The sequence below is a fragment of the Heterodontus francisci genome, chromosome 11 (assembly GCF_036365525.1).
Source record: "Heterodontus francisci isolate sHetFra1 chromosome 11, sHetFra1.hap1, whole genome shotgun sequence".
Lineage (NCBI taxonomy): Eukaryota > Metazoa > Chordata > Chondrichthyes > Heterodontiformes > Heterodontidae > Heterodontus > Heterodontus francisci.
This window is the reverse complement of record NC_090381.1, coordinates 53280689-53302296: the sequence shown is the minus strand read 5'-3', so window position 1 is coordinate 53302296 and position 21608 is coordinate 53280689. Positions and strand designations below refer to the sequence as shown.

General features: G+C 44.9%; 1 protein-coding gene across 2 annotated transcripts in view; it reads right to left on the bottom strand.

Annotated features, from left to right (window-relative positions):
- The window catches only part of mlf1 (myeloid leukemia factor 1), a 124033-nt gene that overhangs the window by 51722 nt on the left and 50703 nt on the right, over window positions 1-21608 (bottom strand). For both annotated transcript variants that reach the window (XM_068041445.1, XM_068041444.1), the window contains exons 3-5: window positions 14755-14841; window positions 14442-14570; window positions 2593-2752 (exon numbers count right to left, since the gene is read on the bottom strand). In XM_068041445.1, the coding sequence (XP_067897546.1) occupies window positions 2593-2752; window positions 14442-14570; window positions 14755-14841 (376 nt within the window). The remainder of the gene's footprint in view (window positions 1-2592; window positions 2753-14441; window positions 14571-14754; window positions 14842-21608) is intronic.

Genomic DNA, 21608 nt, shown 5'->3' with positions numbered 1-21608 from the left:
AAAAAACCTGGACCAGCCGGTTAGTCATGTGACCAGCTGTTTAACCAGTCCTGGCTCTGTGGATTGTATCACCTTAGCAGGGCCTGGAATACGCTTCCTTACGCCTTCAATGTCTGGTGATCAAAATCCACTTGGGGTTAATTGGAGCAGGGAATAGTCCTTTGTCTCCACAAGCAGTGTCTCTGAGTATGTAAATGCCCTTCTAGCCCAGTGTCTGGTGATCTTCAAACAAGTCATTTCTTCACTCCAGCAACAGTTTAAAATCAATGTTCATATGACAAAATTAATATGCCTCATTCTTGGCAGGTCTGCATGACAGTATCTAACTCTAACTCCATCTGGTGCATCTTGACTATCATCTTGTTGTATAGTCAACTTTAAAACTGTTAATGTACAAAAATAAATACATATCAGGCCAAGAAATAAAGACAAAATAAAAGCAAAATACTGCAGATGCTGGAAATCTGAAATAAAAACAAGAAATGCTGGAAATAGTTCTGAAGAACTGAAGTTCTCTGACCTGAAACATTAACTCTGCTTCTCTCTGCACAGATGCTGCCAGACCTGCTGAGTATTTCCAGAATTTCTTGTTTTTATTACAGAAATAAAGACACTCCTTTATGATTCCAAAAGCACCAGCAAAATTCACAGAATAGCATTTAACACAAATTCCATAATGTAGTGACTTGACGTATACATTGCATGACATGAATACAGCTATTATTATAAGACAGTTCATCCTTTGACTCAGGATAAGCAATGTCACAGGAGATCTGGTAAAATTAAAAATTTGGCACCTTGCTTGTGACCAATTAGCAATGACAAATTTTCTGTTGTTACGACTGAGGCGGGAGGAGCGCACTGTTAATTCAGTCCCACTTCTACAGCTTTTTAATAAATTTTTCCACTGACTGAAAACAAACAATTAGATACTGCATTTGTCTCCAGAATAAAGCACACCAACTACATTTTGTTAATCAGCAACAAAGTTAACTATTTATTATAAAACCAAGTCTTAATCAATAATGAAGTAAATCTATATATGAATTGAGATATTAAAGCTCCTTATTTTCCCTAGCCCTCATGCACACACATACATCCAAAAACCTGTTAAGCAGGAAAGAAAGGATTTTTGGTTTACAGCTGTTTCATAGGAATGAAAGGAATAATAAAATAACTTAGTTGGTCATGATCTGAAAGGAAGTTCTCCAGTTTGGTGAGGTTCCCAAAGTCAAATAGTTGGATGCCACTCGAAGTTTTTCCAGGCGATGTTGATGAACAGTCTGTGATGGGTAGGCGTTCAAGAAAATTCAACTGCTGCAGGCTTCACATAGGTCTTCCATCAGGGGTGTAGCAAAGGTGTCAGTTCTCTGTTACAGATTCGATGCAAATGTCCTTTCTAAAGAGAAGATTTCTGAAAGCATTCAGGGTTTCTTAAAAATGCAGGAGGCAACAGTATCACACTTGATACAAAGATTCTTTACAGAGAGGTAATACTTTTTCTGGGTCTTCTTCTGATCTCCAGGCAGGTCAGAACCAAATTTTAGAATGCCTGCTTTTTGTCCAAACTCACTGGCTTATTAAAGTTCAAAACTGAAACTTTCCTCTCTTGTCACTCAAAGAGTAGCTCTGAGGTCAAACCCCTTCGTGGTTTCCTTGAAATTACCTGCTTTCCTGTCCTTGTTTACAAGTTCAGCCCTTGCTGAACTTCCTTTCAAAATATCCAGAGTTCAGCTTTTGTTGAACTTCCTTTCAAAACATCCATAAAGTTCAGGTGTCTCAATGTCCAATGAAATCCTTTTTCAGTTTTTTAAAACACACAGAATCCGAAGTTTTTAATCCAAAAACAAAATCCTTGTGACACTGTATACTTACTGATCACTGAATAGGGTTCCAAAAGGAACAGATTCCTACCATAACTTCATTGAGAGTCTTACAGAATGGTCACAAACTCAGCCAGAACTCTGATATGCCAGATCCTGATCAACTTTGTGAGTGGTGGAGTCTTTGACTATTCTTTGCAAGGCCAGTGATGTGGAGGATGTGAGCCTTGGATGTTTGGTTCCCTCATTCCAGCCTCAGTTCAGATGCAGGGGTTGGGTTGGTTTAGCGATGCAGTTTCTCAGTTGGGACCTAAGTACGTATATGTAATCACCTGGGAGTCCAGGCTCCAATCTCAGCCTGGATTCCTGAAGAAAAGGGGAGCAAGTTTTTTTTTAATGTTTTGAAGCAGTCTCATTTGCACTCCCAAATTGCTGAAGGCCTGCTCCTCCTGGCCACTTCTCTTGACCCTGTAAACCTTGGTGGGATTAGCAGCAGAATCTCACGATGGGAGTCTGATCCCAATTTAATTGCCAGCTTTGCTCTCCATGGAGTTTCAAAAGTCCATCTTACTTTGACACAATAAGACAATCGCACATTAAATGATAATTAAAAGGATATATTCACAGAGCATAGATCCTGGCTTCTGTAAATAATCTGAGTGTACAAAGAATAAATGAAGAATTTATTCCTGTGCATATATGCTGATGTCTTCATATTGTTTAATGACAATCTTTTGAAATAGACCTAACCATAACATGGTTGCCTTACCTTCATTTATGTTGATATATTCTTGATCAATTTCTTCATCACCTGTTCTCTGGTTTCTGGATTTCTGAATGACATGAGCACGATCCTGAATGTGATGACCAACTGACATTTTTTCAATTCCACTTTCAGTGTCTCTTACTGCCCGCCTTGTCTCTTTGATCTGTGAAATTCACAAATTGTTAATTAGTCCAATGATATTTATAAAACAACTCAACATTTTACTCCACAAAATATTGCCCACTATAGTTGGTTTTCCAAAAAGAATGAATTCTTCAACAAGTTATGAGCAGTAAAGAAACATCTTTTACTGTAAACTGTAAGTAATCTTTGTTGTAAATATATAAGTGACTGATAATTCCTGCATTACAACAGTGACTACACTTTAAAAAGTATTTCAATGGCTGTAAAGCACTTTGAGATATACAGTGGTCGTGAAAAGGTGCTATATAAATGCAAGTCTTTTTTATCATATTGACAAGGTATAAGCTTTGGGCTCTGTAGTGTACACTAAAGTTATTCTGCTAAAATGCATAGTTCCATCCACAATATTTGAATTAGAATGCTTCAATTTGTAACCTAAGATATGTTGCAATGTGCTACTGCTACTACTATATTTCGGTCTTGTTACAGCAATACAGAATTCCATTCAAGAATTCTACAGGCAGTAATCTATCATTTGGGCCCAAGAATAACTCAAGAGACAGGTGTGGAATGTGGTGGAGGTGGGGGAGGGGGTTAGGGAGCGGATTTTCGCACATCAACCTTAGAAATAAGGGTTTTCTTCAGGTCCCAATGCGTTTATTGCCCGACAGTCAACCTGATTAACTGCTGTCTACAGGGGAGCAGATGCAGATAATTCCATCATCACTGAGGTCGGACATCGTGGAAGGCTGAATGGAAGATTTTGGAGGGTGGGGAGTGGGGGAAATGTCAAACAAGCTTGGTTGGTCAGTGGAAGCAAACCCTGGCTCACAAGCAGCACAATAAAGGCATCGATCTGACCCTTATTTATTTATTTTTTTATTTAGAGATACAGCACTGAAACAGGCCCTTCGGCCCACCGAGTCTGTGCCGACCAACAACCACCCATTTACAGTAATCCCATATTCCCTATCACCTCCCTCCACTAGGGACAATTTACAACGGCCAATTGACCTATCACCTGCAAGTCTTTGGATGTGGGAGGAAACCGGAGCACCCGGCGAAACCCACGCAGACACAGGGAGAACTTGCAAACTCCGCACAGGCAGTACCCAGAATCGAACCCGGGTTCCTGGAGCTGTGAGGCTGCGGTGCTAACCACTGCGCCGCCCATTCTAGTCTCCTTTCGTTTGCCAGGATTCCCGAGACCTGGAAATCCCAGCCTCTAAGTGCTAAAAGATTTGAACGACTGACCCACCTACAGAGAGACAGAGAGCGGATTGGTCACCCACCCCCACCTGCCTATTTGAAAGCAGAAGTGGGTGGGTAGGGGTCAAGTTTTTCATTTTGAAATTTTTAACCACCTCCTCCCCCCCCCACCCTCCTGGGGGATTAAAATTACCAATATGCTGGAAGAGAATAGTGCAATGTGAATGGCTGCTGGCTAAATTGACATGTGCCTTGATCTGCAAGTTGGAATAGCAAGATATACTTGGACTGTCAAGGAGAAACAAGTTCTAGTGTGGCAGAGCAGGACAGGGAGGAGGAAAGTGAGAAAACAAGGGAATTTGGGTATGTGCAATAGCCATTTTGTGCATGTGGATCAAATTAAGTCATCAAATTAAGAAAATAGAATATAATGTAAAAGATTGGGGTAGGGAGCAGAGTAGCAAATTTAAAGTTAAATGGAAACGGAAGAGAAAATCAAGCAGTTAGGAGTTACACTTAACTATCATCAGACCTGCTTCTAGCTTTAACCCACTTCAGTTTATGATCCCTTTCAGTTGCGTGCAAATGGCCACAACCGAAACTGTGCCACTCATGGAATTTTCATGTCTTAATGAAATTGAGACAAGAAAGGGTAAGATTATTCAGCTTGTGCTTTCATTGGCTGAAGCTCTAAAAGTGATTAGATTATTATTCAATTCAGTGCTGCACTTCGTTCCTGCAACAATAGCAGTTGAACGAGTTGGCACAGCTTTTGAGGACAGCAAGGAAGGAATGGCACTCACCGTTCACTACGCCAACAGCTGCCCTCAGAGATTTTGCAAGCTTTTGAGTGCAGACTTGCTGTCTTCAGTTCTCTACAGGGGATCTGTGGTGTTTGAGTAGGACAAGCAGTTGCATGGCTCTTCAGCCAATCAGTTTGAGGAATCCTCACCAAGACATGTAGACCCCTATATTAACAGGGAGATGTGTGAGAACCCCAGATGTATGTTAAGTGTCTCTACCTCTGTGCAAGCCATAGGTGTTGCACCATGTAGTAGTAGTATGAAAAAGAAAAGTAAAGCTTTGTATTTGCACAAGGGGATGTATATGGATGTATGCAAAAATTCTGAGGCAAGTTGCTTTTTAACTTGTTTGATGATGAGTGGGAAGACATGAATTGTTGATGACCAGTGGGGGAATGTTCAAGGGGTGGTTAGGTGTTTGCAGGACTGCTTTGAGCCAGTGATATTGGGAGTGGGTGTGTAGAGTGGCCATTGCATGTGCTTGTGACAAGAGTCCACTAGTGCATTGCATTAATAAGGACATCCTGGTAGCAATGTGAGCAGCTGGGATTGCACTGCCCTCATCACCTTTCTTATCCTCATCCTCCTCCCCCTCCAAATTGTCTGAGGAGGATCTGAACTGTTTACCTTGTTCTCCTGTAGGTCCAAACCTCTCTGCTGCGCAAGGTTGAACAGAGCACAGCACACCACGACCATTTGGGATACTTTGCCTGGTGCATACTGAAGGGCACCTCCAGATCCATCTAGACACTTGAAAACGATCTTCAGCGTGCCAATGGCTTGTTCAAAAACACATCTGGTGGTCCTCTAGCAGTCACTGTATCGCTGTTGCGTATCAATGTTCGGCTTTCTGACAGGTGTCATCAGTCAAATTTAAGGTGGGTATCGCTTGTCTCCTTAAAGTCACCCCTTAAGTCTGTTCACTTGCAGGTTGGAAAACGTCAGGGAGCTTGGACAGTCGCAGGACAAGAGCATTATGGCAGCTCCCCAGGAAGTTGGCACACTGCTTCAGAAGTATCCTATTGATGTTGCACACCAGCTGCACATTGATGGAAATGGAACGCCTTGTGGTTGAAAAATAGTCATGGGTGATCTGAGAGTGCCCAGATTGGCATGTGTGTACAGTCGATGACAGCATAAGACGGAAGCCAGTGAGAGCCACAAACTTGAATGCCCACTCATTCTGACTGGTGTTATCGTCGGCAAAGTTGATATAATTGCTGTCTCTGGCAAACAAGCCATCAGTCACCCGTCTTATGCAATTTTGAGCCGCCGATTGAGAGATCCTGGATATGTCTCCAGTACAGCCCTGGAAGGATCCGCAGGCAAAAGGTTGAGGACAGTGGTGACTTTAACAGCCACTGGTAATTCATGGCAATCAGGACCAGCAGGGAACAGGTTCGAGGAGGCTGTAGATGTCTACCACCACCTGATATCGATAACCTGAGCTTCTGGAGACACTGCAGTTTAGATTTGTCATAGAAACAGTCTCTGGCTGTAAACCCTGTTTTGCAGGATGTGACTCCTGCAAGATGCAACACCCCACCCCTTGCTGCTCCCCTCTGTGTTGCAAAAGCAAAATACTCTGGATGCTGCAAGTATGAAATGAAAATAGAAAATGCTGGAAATACTCAGCAGGTCAGGTAACATCAGAACTGAAATAAGTTAGGAATGTAACAGGTTTTAAGTACAGACATAGGGAAAGAGGGTAGGGGGAAAAAACAAAAGGGAAGGTCTGTGATAGGTAGGAGAGATTAAATGACAACAGGAATGATGGTGCAAGGTAAAAAGGAGTCAGTAATGGGTTGTGGCTTATTGTGGATATAGTGCAGCCCAGTGACTTGCACAGCTAGCTTGACTATATTTCCTCCCATTCTCTTTCTGAAAGGAATCTTCCATTTTCCCAGTTTTTCCATTTCTCTCGCATCTGTTCTGACGATGCTACTTTCCATACCAGTGCTCTGAGATGTCCAGTGCTCCGCGATGTCCTTTTTCCTCAACTGAGGATTCCCCTCCACCTTAGATCATAGGGTCCTGGATTGTGTCCATTCCATTTCCCACGCCTTTGCTCTCATCCCTTTTCCTCCCTCCCACAACTACGATAGGGTTACCCTTGTCATCACCTTCTACCCCACCAACCTCCATATTCCCTGCCATTTCTGTCACCTCCAGCATGGTGCCAATGCCCTCTCAGCATTCCGAAGGGACTGTTCTGTCCAATCCACTCCTTAATTAGCCTGAGGATCTCCTTCCCATGGCACTTGCCATGCAGGTGCAGGAGATGCAACACCTGCCCTTTTACCTCTTCCCTCCCCACTGTCCAGGGCTCCAAACACTCCTTCCACATGAAACAACAATTTACTTGTACTTCTTTGAATTTTGTACACTGTATTCACTGCTCATGATGTGGTCTCCTCTGCACTGGGTAGACCAAATGCAGGTTGGGTGACCGCTTTGTGAAACACCTATGTCAGTCCGTAAGTGTCACCCTGAGCTTTCAGTAGCCTACCATTTTAATTCTCTGTCCCACTCCCACTCTGATCTTTTTGTTGTCAGCCTCCTACACTGTTCCAATGAAGCTCACTGTAAGCCTTCGAGATTGAAAGAGTTTCAGATCATATTCTCTGCTCCATTTTTTCAGATGACAGCTGTTGGTGGTAATTCTGCTTCACCCATTTACATCTCCTCTAGACCCATCTTTTGTTTCTTTACTTGTCCCATTGCCATCTCCTTTTTCCTTGCACCAACATTGTTTCTGTTACTTAATCTCTTCTGCCTTCCATCGTATCACAGACCTTCACTTCTTTTGTTCTTTTCCCTTCTTTCCCCACCTCTGTACTTACCTAAAACCTGTAACATCTGCAATTTTTTCCAATTCTGACAAAAGGTCATCGGCCTGAAATGCTAACTTTGTTTCACTCTCCACAGATGCTGAGTATAGCCAGCATTTTCTGTTTTATTTCCCTCTCTGCTGTTCAGCTACAGGTCTCCAATAGGAGGCTGGTGCTGCTCATACTGTTTATCATCTGAGGTCCAATCTAAGGCCTCTCATCCTGATGTGACTGAGAAATCCTCCAAAGTGTAGACAGTAACTTCTCAGCAAAAGAACTGTAAACAAACCCTTTCCTTCGAGCAAATAAGAAAGCAGCTGTGAGTAAAGGCCTGCACAGGTTGGGAAAAAAGAACCCGACCCGAACCCGACCGAACCATAGCGGACCCGAGCCCGACCTGGCCCGAGTCTCTCCAATTTGCTCTGCACCCAACCCAACCCGACCTGACTATCCCTTTACTTACCTTCCAACTTGGAACCTCCAGGAAGTTGCAGTGCGTACGCGATGACGTCATAGAGACGTCACTCACTCACTGCGCAGACTCAGTTTCCCTGCTTGACGTCCTGGACTCCCAGCTCAGGTGTGTTTTTTAATTTTAATAGTTACCAGCACTTACCGTGTGTGTCCGTCCCAACCCGGACCTGGCCCGACCCGAGCCCAAGAAGAGGGCCCGACCCAAGCGGAATCCAACACATGTCGTCGGGTCCCGTTGGGTTCAGGTCGGGTAGCAGGTCTTTAGCTGTGAGTACCGAGCATTTATTGTAGCATTTCATTGAGTTTGATTCAGTCCCTCCAAATGCCAGTGTTTTCAACTTGCCTTCACTGGCGACTCTCATGAAACCTGGGAAACCCGTAGGACAGATGTTAAACTTGAAAGTGCATGGAAATATGTCTCTAATTGAGTGATTAACCCACATTAATTGGCAACCCGCCCCTTCTGATGGGGCTGCACGCAAACAAACTGACATAAAAGTTGGGAAAGAAAAATGGGACAAGGAGTGGGAGAGAGATAAGAAAGTCAGAAATAATAAAAAAATATCTTCAACCCAAATTAAATTTTACAAAAATGAGATCTCACACTTGTAAAATTAAACTTCAGGATCAGAGAGATTGTTTGGTCATGAGTATCACCGATCATGTTGTAAAAATAAATCACTTACTGTTAAATGGCGTGTTTTTTTTAGAACATTACAGCGCAGTACAGGCCCTTCAGCCCTCGATGTTGCGCCGACCTGTGAAACCATCTGACCTACACTATTCCATTTTCATCCATATGTCTATCCAATGACCACTTAAATGCCCTTAAAGTTGGCGAGTCTACTACTGTTGCAGGCAGGGCGTTCCACGCCCCTACTACTCTCTGAGTAAAGAAACTACCTCTAACATCTGTCCTATATCTATCACCCCTCAACTTAAAGCTATGTCCCCTTGTGTTTGCCATCACCATCCGAGGAAAAAGACTCTCACTATCCACCCTATCTAATCTTATATGTCTCTATTAAGTCACCTCTCCTCCTCCTTCTCTCCAACGAAAACAACCTCAAGTCCCTCAGCCTTTCCTCGTAAGACCTTCCCTCCATACCAGGCAACATCCTAGTAAATCTCCTCTGCACCCTTTCCAAAGCTTCCACATCCTTCCTATAATGCGGTGACCAGAACTGCACGCAATACTCCAGGTGCGGTCTCACCAGAGTTTTGTACAACTGCAGCATGACCTTGTGGCTCCGAAACTCGATCCCCCTACTAATAAAAGCTAACACACCATCTTAACAGCCCTATTAACCTCGGTAGCAACTTTCAGGGATTTATGTACCTGGACACCAAGATCTCTCTGTTCATCTACACTACCAAGAATCTTCCCATTAGCCCAGTACTCTGCATTCCTGTTACTCCTTCCAAAGTGAATCACCTCACACTTTTCCGCATTAAACTCCATTTGCCATCTCTCAGCCCAGCTCTGCAGCCTATCTATGTCCCTCTGTACCCTACAACATCCTTCGGCACTATCCACAACTCCACCGACCTTCGTGTCATCCGCAAATTTACTAACCCACCCTTCTACACCCTCTTCCAGGTCATTTATAAAAATGACAAACAGCAGTGGCCCCAAAACAGATCCTTGCGGTACACCACCAGTAACTAAACTCCAGGATGAACATTTGCCATCAACCACCACCCTCTGTCTTCTTTCAGCTAGCCAATTTCTGATCCAAAGCTCTAAATCACCTTCAACCCCATACTTCCGTATTTTCTGCAATGGCCTACCGTGGGGAACCTTATCAAACGCCTTACTGAAATCCATATACACCACATCCACTGCTTTACCCTCATCCACCTGTTTGGTCACCTTCTCGAAAAACTCAATAAGGTTTGTGAGGCACGACCTACCCTTCACAAAACCGTGCTGACTATCGCTAATGAACTTATTCTTTTCAAGATGATTATAAATCCTGTCTCTTATAACCTTTTCCAACATTTTACCCACAACCGAAGTAAGGCTCACAGGTCTATAATTACCAGGGCTGTCTCTACTCCCCTTCTTGAACAAGGGGACAACATTTGCTATCCTCCAGTCTTCCGGCACTATTCCTGTCGACAATGACGACATAAAGATCAAGGACAAAGGCTCTGCAATCTCCTCCCTGGCTTCCCAGAGAATCCTAGGATAAATCCCATCTGGCCCAGGGGACTTATCGATTTTCACACTTTCCAAAATTGCTAACACCTCCTCCTTGTGAACCTCAATCCCATCTAGCCTAGTAGTCTGAATCTCAGTATTCTCCTCGACAACATTTTCTTTCTCTACTGTAAATACTGACGAAAAATATTCATTTAACGCTTCCCCTATCTCCTCTGATTCCACACACAACTTCCCACTACTATCCTTGATTGACCCTAATCTAACTCTAGTCATTCTTTTATTCCTGATATACCTATAGAAAGCCTTAAGGTTTTCTCTGATCCTATCCGCCAATGACTTCTCGTGTCCTCTCCTTGCTCTTCTTAGCTCTCCCTTTAGATCCTTCCTGGCTAGCTTGTAACTCTCAAGCGCCCTAACTGAGCCTTCACGTCTCATCCTAACATAAGCCTTCTTCTTTCTTTTGACAAGCGCTTCAACTTCTTTAGTAAACCACGGCTCCCTCGCTCGACAACTTCCTCCCTGCCTGACAGGTACATACTTATCAAGGACACGCAGTAGCTGCTCCTTGAATAAGCTCCACATTTCGATTGTGCCCATCCCCTGCAGTTTCTTTCCCCATCCTACGCATCCTAAATCTTGCCTAATCGCATCATAATTTCCTTTCCCCCAGCTATAATTCTTGCCCTGCGGTATATAGGGGCGGCACAGTGGCGCAGTGGTTAGCACTGCAGCCTCACAGCTCCAGGGACCCGGGTTCGATTCTGGGCACTGCCTGTGTGGAGTTTGCAAGTTCTCCCTGTGTCTGCGTGGGTTTTCTCCGGGTGCTCCGGTTTCCTCCCACAAGCCAAAAGACTTGCAGGTTGATAGGTAAATTGGCCATTATAAATTGTCACTAGTATAGGTAGGTGGTAGGAAAATATAGGAACAGGTGGGGATGTTTGGTAGGAATATAGGATTAGTATAAATGGGTGGTTGATGGTCGGCACAGACTCGGTGGGCCGAAGGGCCTGTTTCAGTGCTGTATCTCTAATCTAATCTAATCTAATCATACCTGTCCCTGCCCATTGCTAAGGTAAACCTAACCGAATTGTGATCACTATCACCAAAGTGCTCACCTACATCTAAATCTAACACCTGGCCGGGTTCATTACCCAGTACCAAATCCAATGTGGCATCGCCCCTGGTTGGCCTGTCTACATACTGTGTCAGAAAACCCTCCTGCACACACTGGACAAAAACTGACCCATCTAAAGTACTCGAACTATAGTATTTCCAGTCAATATTTGGAAAGTTAAAGTCCCCCATAACAACTACCCTGTTACTCTCGCCCCTGTCGAGAATCATCTTCGCTATCCTTTCCTCTACATCTCTGGAACTATTCGGAGGTCTATAGAAGACTCCCAACAGGGTGACCTCTCCTCTCCTGTTTCTAACCTCAGCCCATACTACCTCAGTAGACGAGTCCTCAAACGTCCTTTCTGCCGCTGTAATACTCTCCTTGATTAACAATGCCACACCCCCTCCTCTTTTACCATCTTCTCTGTTCTTACTGAAACATCTAAATCCCGGAACCTGCAACATCCATTCCTGCCCCTGCTCTACCCATGTCTCCGAAATGGCCACTACATCGAGATCCCAGGTACCAACCCATGCTGCAAGCTCACCCACCTTATTTCGGATGCTCCTGGCGTTGAAGTAGACACACCTTAAACCAAGTTCTTGCCTGCCAGTGCCCTCTTGCGTCCTTGTAACCTTATCCCTGACCTCACTACTCTCAACATCCTGTACACTGGAACTACAATTTAGGTTCCCATTCCCCTGCTGAATTAGTTTAAACCCCCCCGAAGAGCACTAGCAAATCTCCCCCCCAGGATATTGGTACCCCTCTGGTTCAGGTGAAGACCATCCTGTTTGTAGAGGTCCCACCTACCCCAGAATGAGCCCCAATTATCCAGGAAACCAAAACCCTCCCTCCTACACCATCCCTGCAGCCACGTGTTCAACTCCTCTCGCTCCCTATTCCTCGCTTCGCTATCACGTGGCACGGGCAACAACCCAGAGATAACAAGTCTGTTTGTTCTCGCTCTAAGCTTCCACCCTAGCTCCCTGAATTTCTGCCTTAAATCCCCATCTCTCTTTCTACCTATGTCGTTGGTGCCTATGTGGACCACGACTTGGGGCTGCTCCCCCTCCCCCTTAAGGATCCAAAAAACACGATCCGAGACATCACGAACCCTGGCACCTGGGAGGCAACACACCAACCGTGAGTCTCTCTCGTTCCCACAGAACCTCCTATCTGTTCCCCTAACTATGGAGTCCCCAGTGACTAATGCTCTGCTCCTCTTCCCCCTTCTCTTCTGAGCAACAGGGACAGACTCTGTGCCAGAGACCTGTACCCCATTGCTTACCCCTGGTAAGTCGTCTCCCGCAACAGTATCCAAAACGGTATACCTGTTGTTGAGGGAAATGGCCACAGGGGATCCCTGCACTGCCTGCTGGTTCCCTCTCCTTCCCCTGACAGTAACCCATCTACCTACTTCTTTTACCTGAGGTGTGACTACCTCTCCATAACTCCTCTCAATAACCCCCTCCGCCTCCCGAATGATCCGAAGTTCATCCAGCTCCAGTTCCCTAACGCGGTTCTCGAGGAGCTGGAGTTGGGTGCACTTCCCGCAGATGCAGTCAGCAGGGACACTCTTGGCGACCCTTACCTCCCACATTCTGCAGGAGGAACATACAACTGCCTTAACCTCGATTCCCACTATTCTAAATTCCCAACAAATCTACTGAAAACCCCCCCAAAAAAAAGTCAAAACTTGTTAGCTTAGCAATCCGACGGACAGAACTTTTTAAATAAAAAGCTTAAAAAGTTTAGTGGGTTAAGTATTGCAACTTCATGCTATTATATTGATTTCAATGCTGAGTTTCTCAGCAAATGCTATTATAGTACAGCCTATGGAGGAGCTGCGTAACTCAACCATATACATCTGATTTCCGCATTTAACTGCATATTTGCATACTCCAGAAGTTGCTGTCCGATTTACTCCATAAGAAACAGCGAATGCTAATTGCCTCAATGTCATTCTTAATGTAAAACCTGGACCATTGGCTTTAATCCATCTTTCAGTTCAATCTGAATTTTCCACCCAATGATACCATCAGAAATAACATGTCATCAGCAATCACATCATTTTCAGACAATGGTTTTCTTTTTGAAGTTATTTTTTATGTTTGAGGCAACAATACAGTTTTGTGTAAACTTGAATGAAATGTTGACATTAATATATACATTAATTTTTTGCCACATTTTTTTTAAATTAAAGCTTATTTCCTGTGTTTCGGAAATTTGTAGCAATGCTTCATCAGTCGCAATGGTCACTGAGATAATGAGAAGAGACATTTTAAGGAATTTTGTTGAACAAACGTTTGCTGGTGCATAAATGCTTTGCAAAAGGGAACAGTTTAGGTTTCGACCATTAGCTCTTTTAAAGGAGAAGTAGATAAATATTAGAAACAGATAAAGGTGAAGGGCTATGAAGAAAATAACTGACACCAATGAAGGCATGCAGGTACCTACAGCAATCCAAATCTGTAATACCCGACATAAACTTCTCCATATCTAAAATGTAGCTGCGTACGGTTGACACACCACCACCATTCTCAGTGAGCAATGTTGCTCCTATCTCCAGTATGTTAAATTCAACTAACCCTGGTCTTCCAACTCCCCCCTTGTCCTACCCTATCGCTGGAATCTCCTCCAACCTTATATTGATGCTGCATGCTTCAGTCCTATCACACTTGCCTTTTTGCACTCCTTTCCTGCCTTTATCCCACCATTAGTGAACAGCCCTCAATTTTGGCCCTACCCTCCAGAATGGCCTCTTTAAATTCTTGCAGTTCTGTACTTCTATTTTCTCCTTTAAAGCCTTATTACCATCCATATCGCCAGGCTTTCAATCACACCTGCCTAATCTCTTCATCCATGTTTTGGCATCTGTCCTGTTGTTGTTGTTGAACACCGAAGAGTGGTAGCTATTCCACTCGCAAGGGGGTTAATTTGGAAAATTTTACAATGTGTAGATCATGGCTGCCCGAAATCACATGGCACCCAAAAACCTTGACGTCTATTCTTACGATCTGGATATGTAAAACTATAAAATACTGCCTCTATTTTGATAGAATACTTTAGGCCTATTAAAGAATTCTGCAATTCAGAATACTTACTCCACCAGGGACATTATGTACATGACTGGAAGCTTGGAATATTCTGGGAGGTTCATTCCCCACTTTTGCATAAGTCATTACACTGGAGCTGTTCAAGGAGTGACCACTGGAATCTGAAGATAGAGTTCCCTACAGAAAATAAACGTACACTGTTTTAAAAAGAAAGCTGTAGTTCTGCGAAACTAAAAAATTCCCAAGGCTCTCGTAAATTCTGGAAGCCTGGACTATAAATTAAATGCTTTTGCAATATGAAAAACACTGTTAATAATGGAAAATAAGAGCTTGTGTTTAGCTGTGCCCATATTGCACTTACATGTTTGGTTTGCATGCCAAGCATTTCTTTTCTGACTTGTTCCATCATGGTGTTCATCCTACTGAATGGATCCATCCAGAAAGCACCCTATCATAGTACACCAAAAGCAAGTGAGAAAGTAAACATAGAAAATTGTTCTTTTTAAAAAAAAATGTACTGGGAACACAAAGTAAATTATGAATAGCATGCAGTTCTGGAGTTCAATTTTACATTTTACGATATGAATAACAGTGAATGGCTACAACATTCTAATGGCACTGTACCTGCAGAGTAATGTGAGGATCATGTCATGTGATGTATGAAGTACTGTAGGCTCCACTACCCTAAGTGACAGCCCCACTGATGAAATAAAATGCTGCAACTTCTTTGTCTGCCATTGAACTGTTTGATTCTTATTTTCCCCGTATCATTGGGGGAGCTCAGTTCTCATACCCACACTTTCCAGTAGTTTGGCATCAGTCTCTCTCCAAATCCCTCACTTTATGCTATTGCAAATGTTTGCACACAGAATTACCCAAAGTGCCATCGCTGCAAGTTAACCATTTGCTACTATGGACATTTTATTTCCAGGCAGTCCAAGGCAAAACATCATACTGTGCTTCTCACCAATGCTCAGGCAGCAGGGAGGTTACCACTTGCCTTAGTCATAGAGTCATAGAGTTATACAGCACAGAAACAGGCCCTTCGGCCCATCGTGTCTGTGCCGGCCATCAAGCACCTATCTATTCCAATCCCATTTTCCAGCACTTGGCCCGTAGCCTTGTATGCTTTGGCATTTCAAGTGCTCATCTAAATACTTCTTAAATGTTGTGAGGGTTCCTGCTTCTACCAATCCTTCAGGTAGTGTGTTCCAGATTCCAACCACGCTCTGGGTGAAAAAACATTTCCTCAAATACCCTCTAAACCTCCTGCCCCTTACCTTAAATCTATGCCCCCTGGTTATTGATCCCTCCTCTAAAGGAAAAAGTTTCTTCCTATCTATCCTATAAATGCCCCTCATAATTTTGTATACCTCAATCAGGTACCCCCTCAGCCTTCTCTGCTCTAGGGAAAACAACCCTAGCCTTTTCAGTCTCTCTTCATAGCAGAAATGCTCCAGCCCAGGCAACATCTCGGTGAATCTCTCTGCACCCTCTCCAGTGCCATCACATCCTTCCTATAGTGTGGTGACCAGAACTGTACACAGTACTCCAGTTGTGACCTAACTAGTGCTTTATACAGCTCCATCATAACCTCCCTGCTCTTATATTCAATGCCTCGGCTAATAAAGGCAAGTATCCCATATGCCTTCCTAACCACCTTATCTACCTGTGCAGCTGCCTTCAGTGATCTATGTGCAAGTACACCAAGGTCCCTCTGACCTTCTGTACTTCCTAGAGTCGTACCATCCATTGTATGTTCCCTTGCCTTGTTAGTCCTCCCAAAATGCATCACCTCACACTTCTCAGGATTAAATTCCATTTGCCACAGCTCCGCCCATCTTACCAGCCCAGCTTTATCATCCTGTAATCTAAGGCTTTCCTCCTCACTATTTATGACACCACCAAATTTCATCTCATCTGCGAACCTACTGATCATACCTCCTATATTCACGTCTAAATCATTAATGTACACTACAAACAGCAAGGGCCCCAGCACCGATCCCTGTGGTACACCACTGGTCACAGGCTTCCACTCGCAAAAACAACCCTCAACCATCACCCTCTGCCTCCTGCCACTAAGCAAATTTTGGATCCAATTTGCCAAATTGCCCTGGATCCCATGGGCTCTTAGCTTCTTAACCAATCTCCCATGCGGGACCTTACCAAAAGCCTTACTGAAGTCCATGTAGACTACATCAACTGCCTTACCCTTATCTACACATCTAGTCACCTCCTCGAAAAATTCAATCAAGTTTCTTAGACACGATCTCCCCCTGACAAAGCCACGCTGACTGTCCCTGATTATTCCCTGCCTCTCCAAGTGGAGATTAATCCTGTCCCTCAGATGTTTTTCCAATAGTTTCCCAACCACTGATGTTAGACTCACTGGCCTGTAATTACCTGATTTATCCCTGCTACCCTTCTTGAATAATGGTACCACATTCGCTGTCCTCCAGTCCTCTGGTACCTCTCCTGTGGCCAGAGAGGATTTGAAAATTTGTGTCAGAGTCTCTGCTATCTCCTCTCTTGCCTCACATAACAGCCTGGGATACATCCCATCTGGGCCTGGGGATTTATCCACTTTTCAGTCCGCTAAAACAGCTAACACTTCCTCCCTTTCAATGCTAATTTGTTCAAGTATATCACAAACCCCCTCCCTGATCTCTACACCTACATCATCCTTCTCTTGATGCACGGGCGGTCCTTATGCTTGGAGTGATGTAGCTTCTTTGATTTGAGTCTAACTTTGCTGCACATCAGGGAGTGGTCGGTGTCACAGTCAGTGTTGACCATCTTCAATAAGAGAGAATCTAACCATCTCCCCTTGACATTCAGCAGCATTACCATCGCTGAATCCCCCACTATCAACATCCTAGGGGCTACCATTGACCAGAAACTGAACTGGAGTAGCCATATAAATACCGTGGCTACAAGACCAGGTCAGAGGCTAGGAATCCTGAGGCGAGTAACTCACCTCCTGACTCCCCAAAGCCATTCCACCATCTACAAGGCACAAGTCAGGAGTGTGATGGTATAGTCTCCACTTGCCTGGATGGGTGCAGCTCCAACAACACTCAAGAACCTCAACACTATCCAGGACAAAGCAGCCTGCTTGATTGGCACCCCATCAACAAACATTCACTCCTTCCACCACCGACGCACAGTGGCAGCAGTGTGTACCATCTTGGTGCAGCAATGCACCAAGGCTCCTTAGACAGCACCTTCCAAACCCGCGACCTCTACCAACTAGAAGGACAAGAGCAGCAAATGCATGGGAACACCACCACCTGCAAGTTCCCCTCCAAGTCACACACCATCCTGACTTGGAACTACATCGCCGTTCCTTCACTGTCACTGGGTCAAAATCCTGGAACTCCCTTCCTCACAGCACTGTGGGTATACCAACCCCAAATGGACTGCCGTGGTTCAAGAAGGCAGCTCACCACCACCTTCTCAAGGGCAATTAGGGATGGGCAATAAATGCTGGCCTGCCAGCAATGCCCACAACCCATGAATGAATAAAAAAAAATTCCACACTATGCAAGTTGCGTGTGATTTGGACACTGTTTATAGAGGCTCGCCTTATGGCGATGTGGTCCAGCTGGTGTCAACGACATGATATTGGATATCTCCACGAAACCTGGTGACAGGGTTTAGTATGAAAGAACGAGTTGGTGATGCAGAGCTTGTGACAGGTACACAACTCCAGCAGTCTCTGTCCATTCTCATTCATCCTTCCAATGCCATAGCGCCCAAGGCAGGAGGGCCATGAGTCATGGTGGGCCCCAACCCTGGCGTTAAAATCCCCCAGCAGGAACAAATGTTCGATATTAGGAATGCTACGAATGATATTATGGAGTTCCTCGGAGAACTGGTCTTTAACTTCAGGTGGAGGGCAGAATGTTGGAGCATAGATGCTGAATAGGTGTACTGGACTAGAGGCGGTGAGCAGTCGGATGAACAGTATTCGTTCCGAGCTATTTGAAAGCGGCTCTATCATGCTGAGCAAAGGATTTATGATGGCGAAGCCCACTCCATGCAGTTTTGGTTCTTCAGGATCCCTACCCTGCCAGTAGAAGGTGTAGTCTTGCTCTCTTAGTGACCCGCTCGCAGGGAGGCGTGGCTCCTGAAATGCTGCAATGTCCATATTGAGTCCACTGAGCTCGTTGTTAATGATGGCGGTCTTCCGAGAGTCGTTGATTTGTGTAAGGTCTTCCTACAGGCCAGGACACATAGTTCTAACGTTCCAGCTTGCAAAACGAAGGGCTGGTACCTTCGTTCCTTTTTTTGTCGTGCTGTTTGGTGCGGTGTTCCAGTCCGCCTGTCGGGCAATGACCCTGAGCTCCAAGCACCCATTGAAGCAGGGAGAAGCTTCAGGCAGGATAGAGGGGGATGTAAAAGGGGTGGGGGAGTAGCATTACTTGTTAAGGAGAATATCACAGCTGTACTGCGGGAGGACACCTCGGAGGGGTCGTGCAGCGAGGCAATATGGGTGGAGCTCAGGAATAGGAAGGGTGCAGTCACTATGTTGGGGGTTTTCTACAGGCCTCCCAACAGCCAGCAGGAGTTAGAGGAGCAGATATGTAGACAGATTTTGGAAAGATGTAAAGGTAACAGGGTTGCAGTGGTGGGTGATTTTAACTTTCCCTATATTGACTGGGACTCACTTAGTGCTAGGGGCTTAGATGGGGCAGAATTTGTAAGGAGCATCCAGGAGGGCTTCTTGAAACAATATGTAGATAGTCCAAATAGGGATGGGCCATACTGGACCTGGTATTGGGGAATGAGACCGGCCAGGTGGTCGAAGTTTCAGTAGGGCAGCATTTCGGGAACAGTGACCATAATTCCATAAGTTTTAAGGTACTTGTGGATAAGGATAACAGTAGTCCTCGGGTGAAGGCGCTAAATTGGGGGAAGGCTAATTATAACAGTATTAGGCAGGAACTGAAGAATTTAGATTGGGGACAGCTGTTTGAGGGTAAATCAACATCTGACATGTGGGAGTCTTTCAAATGTCAGTTGATTAGAATCCAGGACCGGCATGTTCCTGTGAGGAAGAAGGATAAGTTTGGCAAGTTTCGGGAACCTTGGATAACGCGGGATATTGTGAGCCCAGTCAAAAAGAAAAAGCAAGCATTCGTCAGGGCTGGAAGGCTAGGAACAGACGAATCCCTTGAGGAATATAAAGACAGCAAGAAGTCAGGAGGGCTAAAAGGGGTCATGAAAAGTCATTGGTAAACAGGATTAATCATAAGGCTTTTTATACGTATATAAAGAGCAAGAGGGTAACTAAGGAAAGGGTTGGCCCACTCAAGGACAGAGAAGGGAATCTATGTGTGGAGCCAGAGGAAATGGGCGAGGTACTAAATGAGTACTTTGCATCAGTATTCACCAAAGAGAAGGACTTGGTGGATGATGAGCCTAGGGAAGGGAGTGTGGATAGTCTCAGTCATCTCATTATCAAAAAGGAGGAGGTGATGGGTGTCTTGCGAAGCATTAAGGTAGATAAGTCGCCAGGGCCTGATGGGATCTACCCCAGAATAGTAAGGGAGGCAAGGGAAGAAATTGCTGGGGCCTTGACAGAAATCTTTGCATCCTAATTGGCTACAGGTGAGGTCCCAGAAGACTGGAGAATAGCCAATGTTGTTCCTTTGTTTAAGGGTAGCAAGGATAATCCAGGAAATTATAGGCTGGTGAGCCTGACGTCAGTGGTAGGGAAATTATTAGAGAGGATTCTTCGGGACAGGATTTACTCCCATTTGGAAACAAACGAACTTATTAGCGAGAGGCAGCATGGTTTTGTGAAGGGGAGGTCGTGTCTCACTAATTTGATTGAGTTTTTTGAGAAAGTGACAAAGATGATTGATGAAGGAAGGGCAGTGGATGCTATCTATATGGACTTCAGTAAAGCCTTTGACAAGGTCCCTCATGGCAGACTGGTACAAAAGGTGAAGTCACACGGGATCAGAGGTGAGCTGGCAAGATGGATACAGAACTGGCTCTCTCATAGATGACAGAGGGTAGCAGTGGAAGGGTGCTTTTCTGAATGGAGGGATGGGACTAGTGGTGTTCCGCAGGGATCAGTGCTGGGACCTTTGCTCTTTGTAGTATATATAAATGATTTGGAGGAAAATGTAGCTGGTCTGATTAGTAAGTTTGAGGACGACACAAAGATTGGTGGAGTTGCGGATAATGATGAGGATTGTCAGAAGATACGGCAGGATATAGATCGGTTGGAGACTTGGGTGGAGAAATGGCAGATGGAGTTTAATCAGGACAAATGTGAGGTAATGCATTTTGGAAGGTCTAATGCAGGTGGGAAGTATACAGTAAATGGCAGAACCCTTAGGAGTATTGACAGGCAGAGAGATCTGGGCGTACAGGTCCACAGGTCATTGAAAGTGGCAATGCAGGTGGATAAGGTAGTCAAGAAGGCATGTGGCATGCTTGCCTTCATCGGTCGGGGCATAGAGTATAAAAATTGGCAAGTCAGCTGTTCGGCCACACTTAGAATATTGTGTGCAATTCTGGTCGCCACACTACCAGAAGGACATGGAGGCTTTGGACAGGGTACAGAAGAGTTTTCCCAGGATGTTGCCTGGTCTGGAGGGCATTAACTATGAGGAGAGGTTGGATAAACTCGGATTGTCTTCACTGGAACGACGGAGGTGGAGGGGCGACATGATAGAGGTTTACAAAGTTATGAGCGGCATGGACAGAGTGGATAGTCAGAAGCTTTTTCCCAGGGTGGAAGAGTCAGTTACTAGGGGACATAGGTTTAAGGTGAGAGGGGCAAAGTTTAGAGGGGATGTGCGAGGCAAGTTCTTTACACAGAGGGTGGTGAGTGCCTGGAACCTGCTGCCGGGGGAGGTGATGGAAGCAGGTACGATAGCGACGTTTAAGAGGCATCTTGACAAATACATGAACAGGATGGGAATAGAGGGATACGGTCCCTGGAAGTGCAGAAGGTGTTAGTTTCGGCAGGCATCAAGATCGGCGCAGGCTTGGAGGGCCGAATGGCCTGTTCCTGTGCTGTACTGTTCTTTGTTCTTTGACTGTGGCGGGACAGAACCTTTCTGACCTGGGGCTGCCCGGTTTGAGGCGGGCGGTAGCTGTCCAGTAAGATGCGATGACCTCTCCCACCGACAAAGGCAACCCGTGGCGCCCAATCTCTATGCCAATTGAGCTGGACTTATAACCCGTAACTGCTGC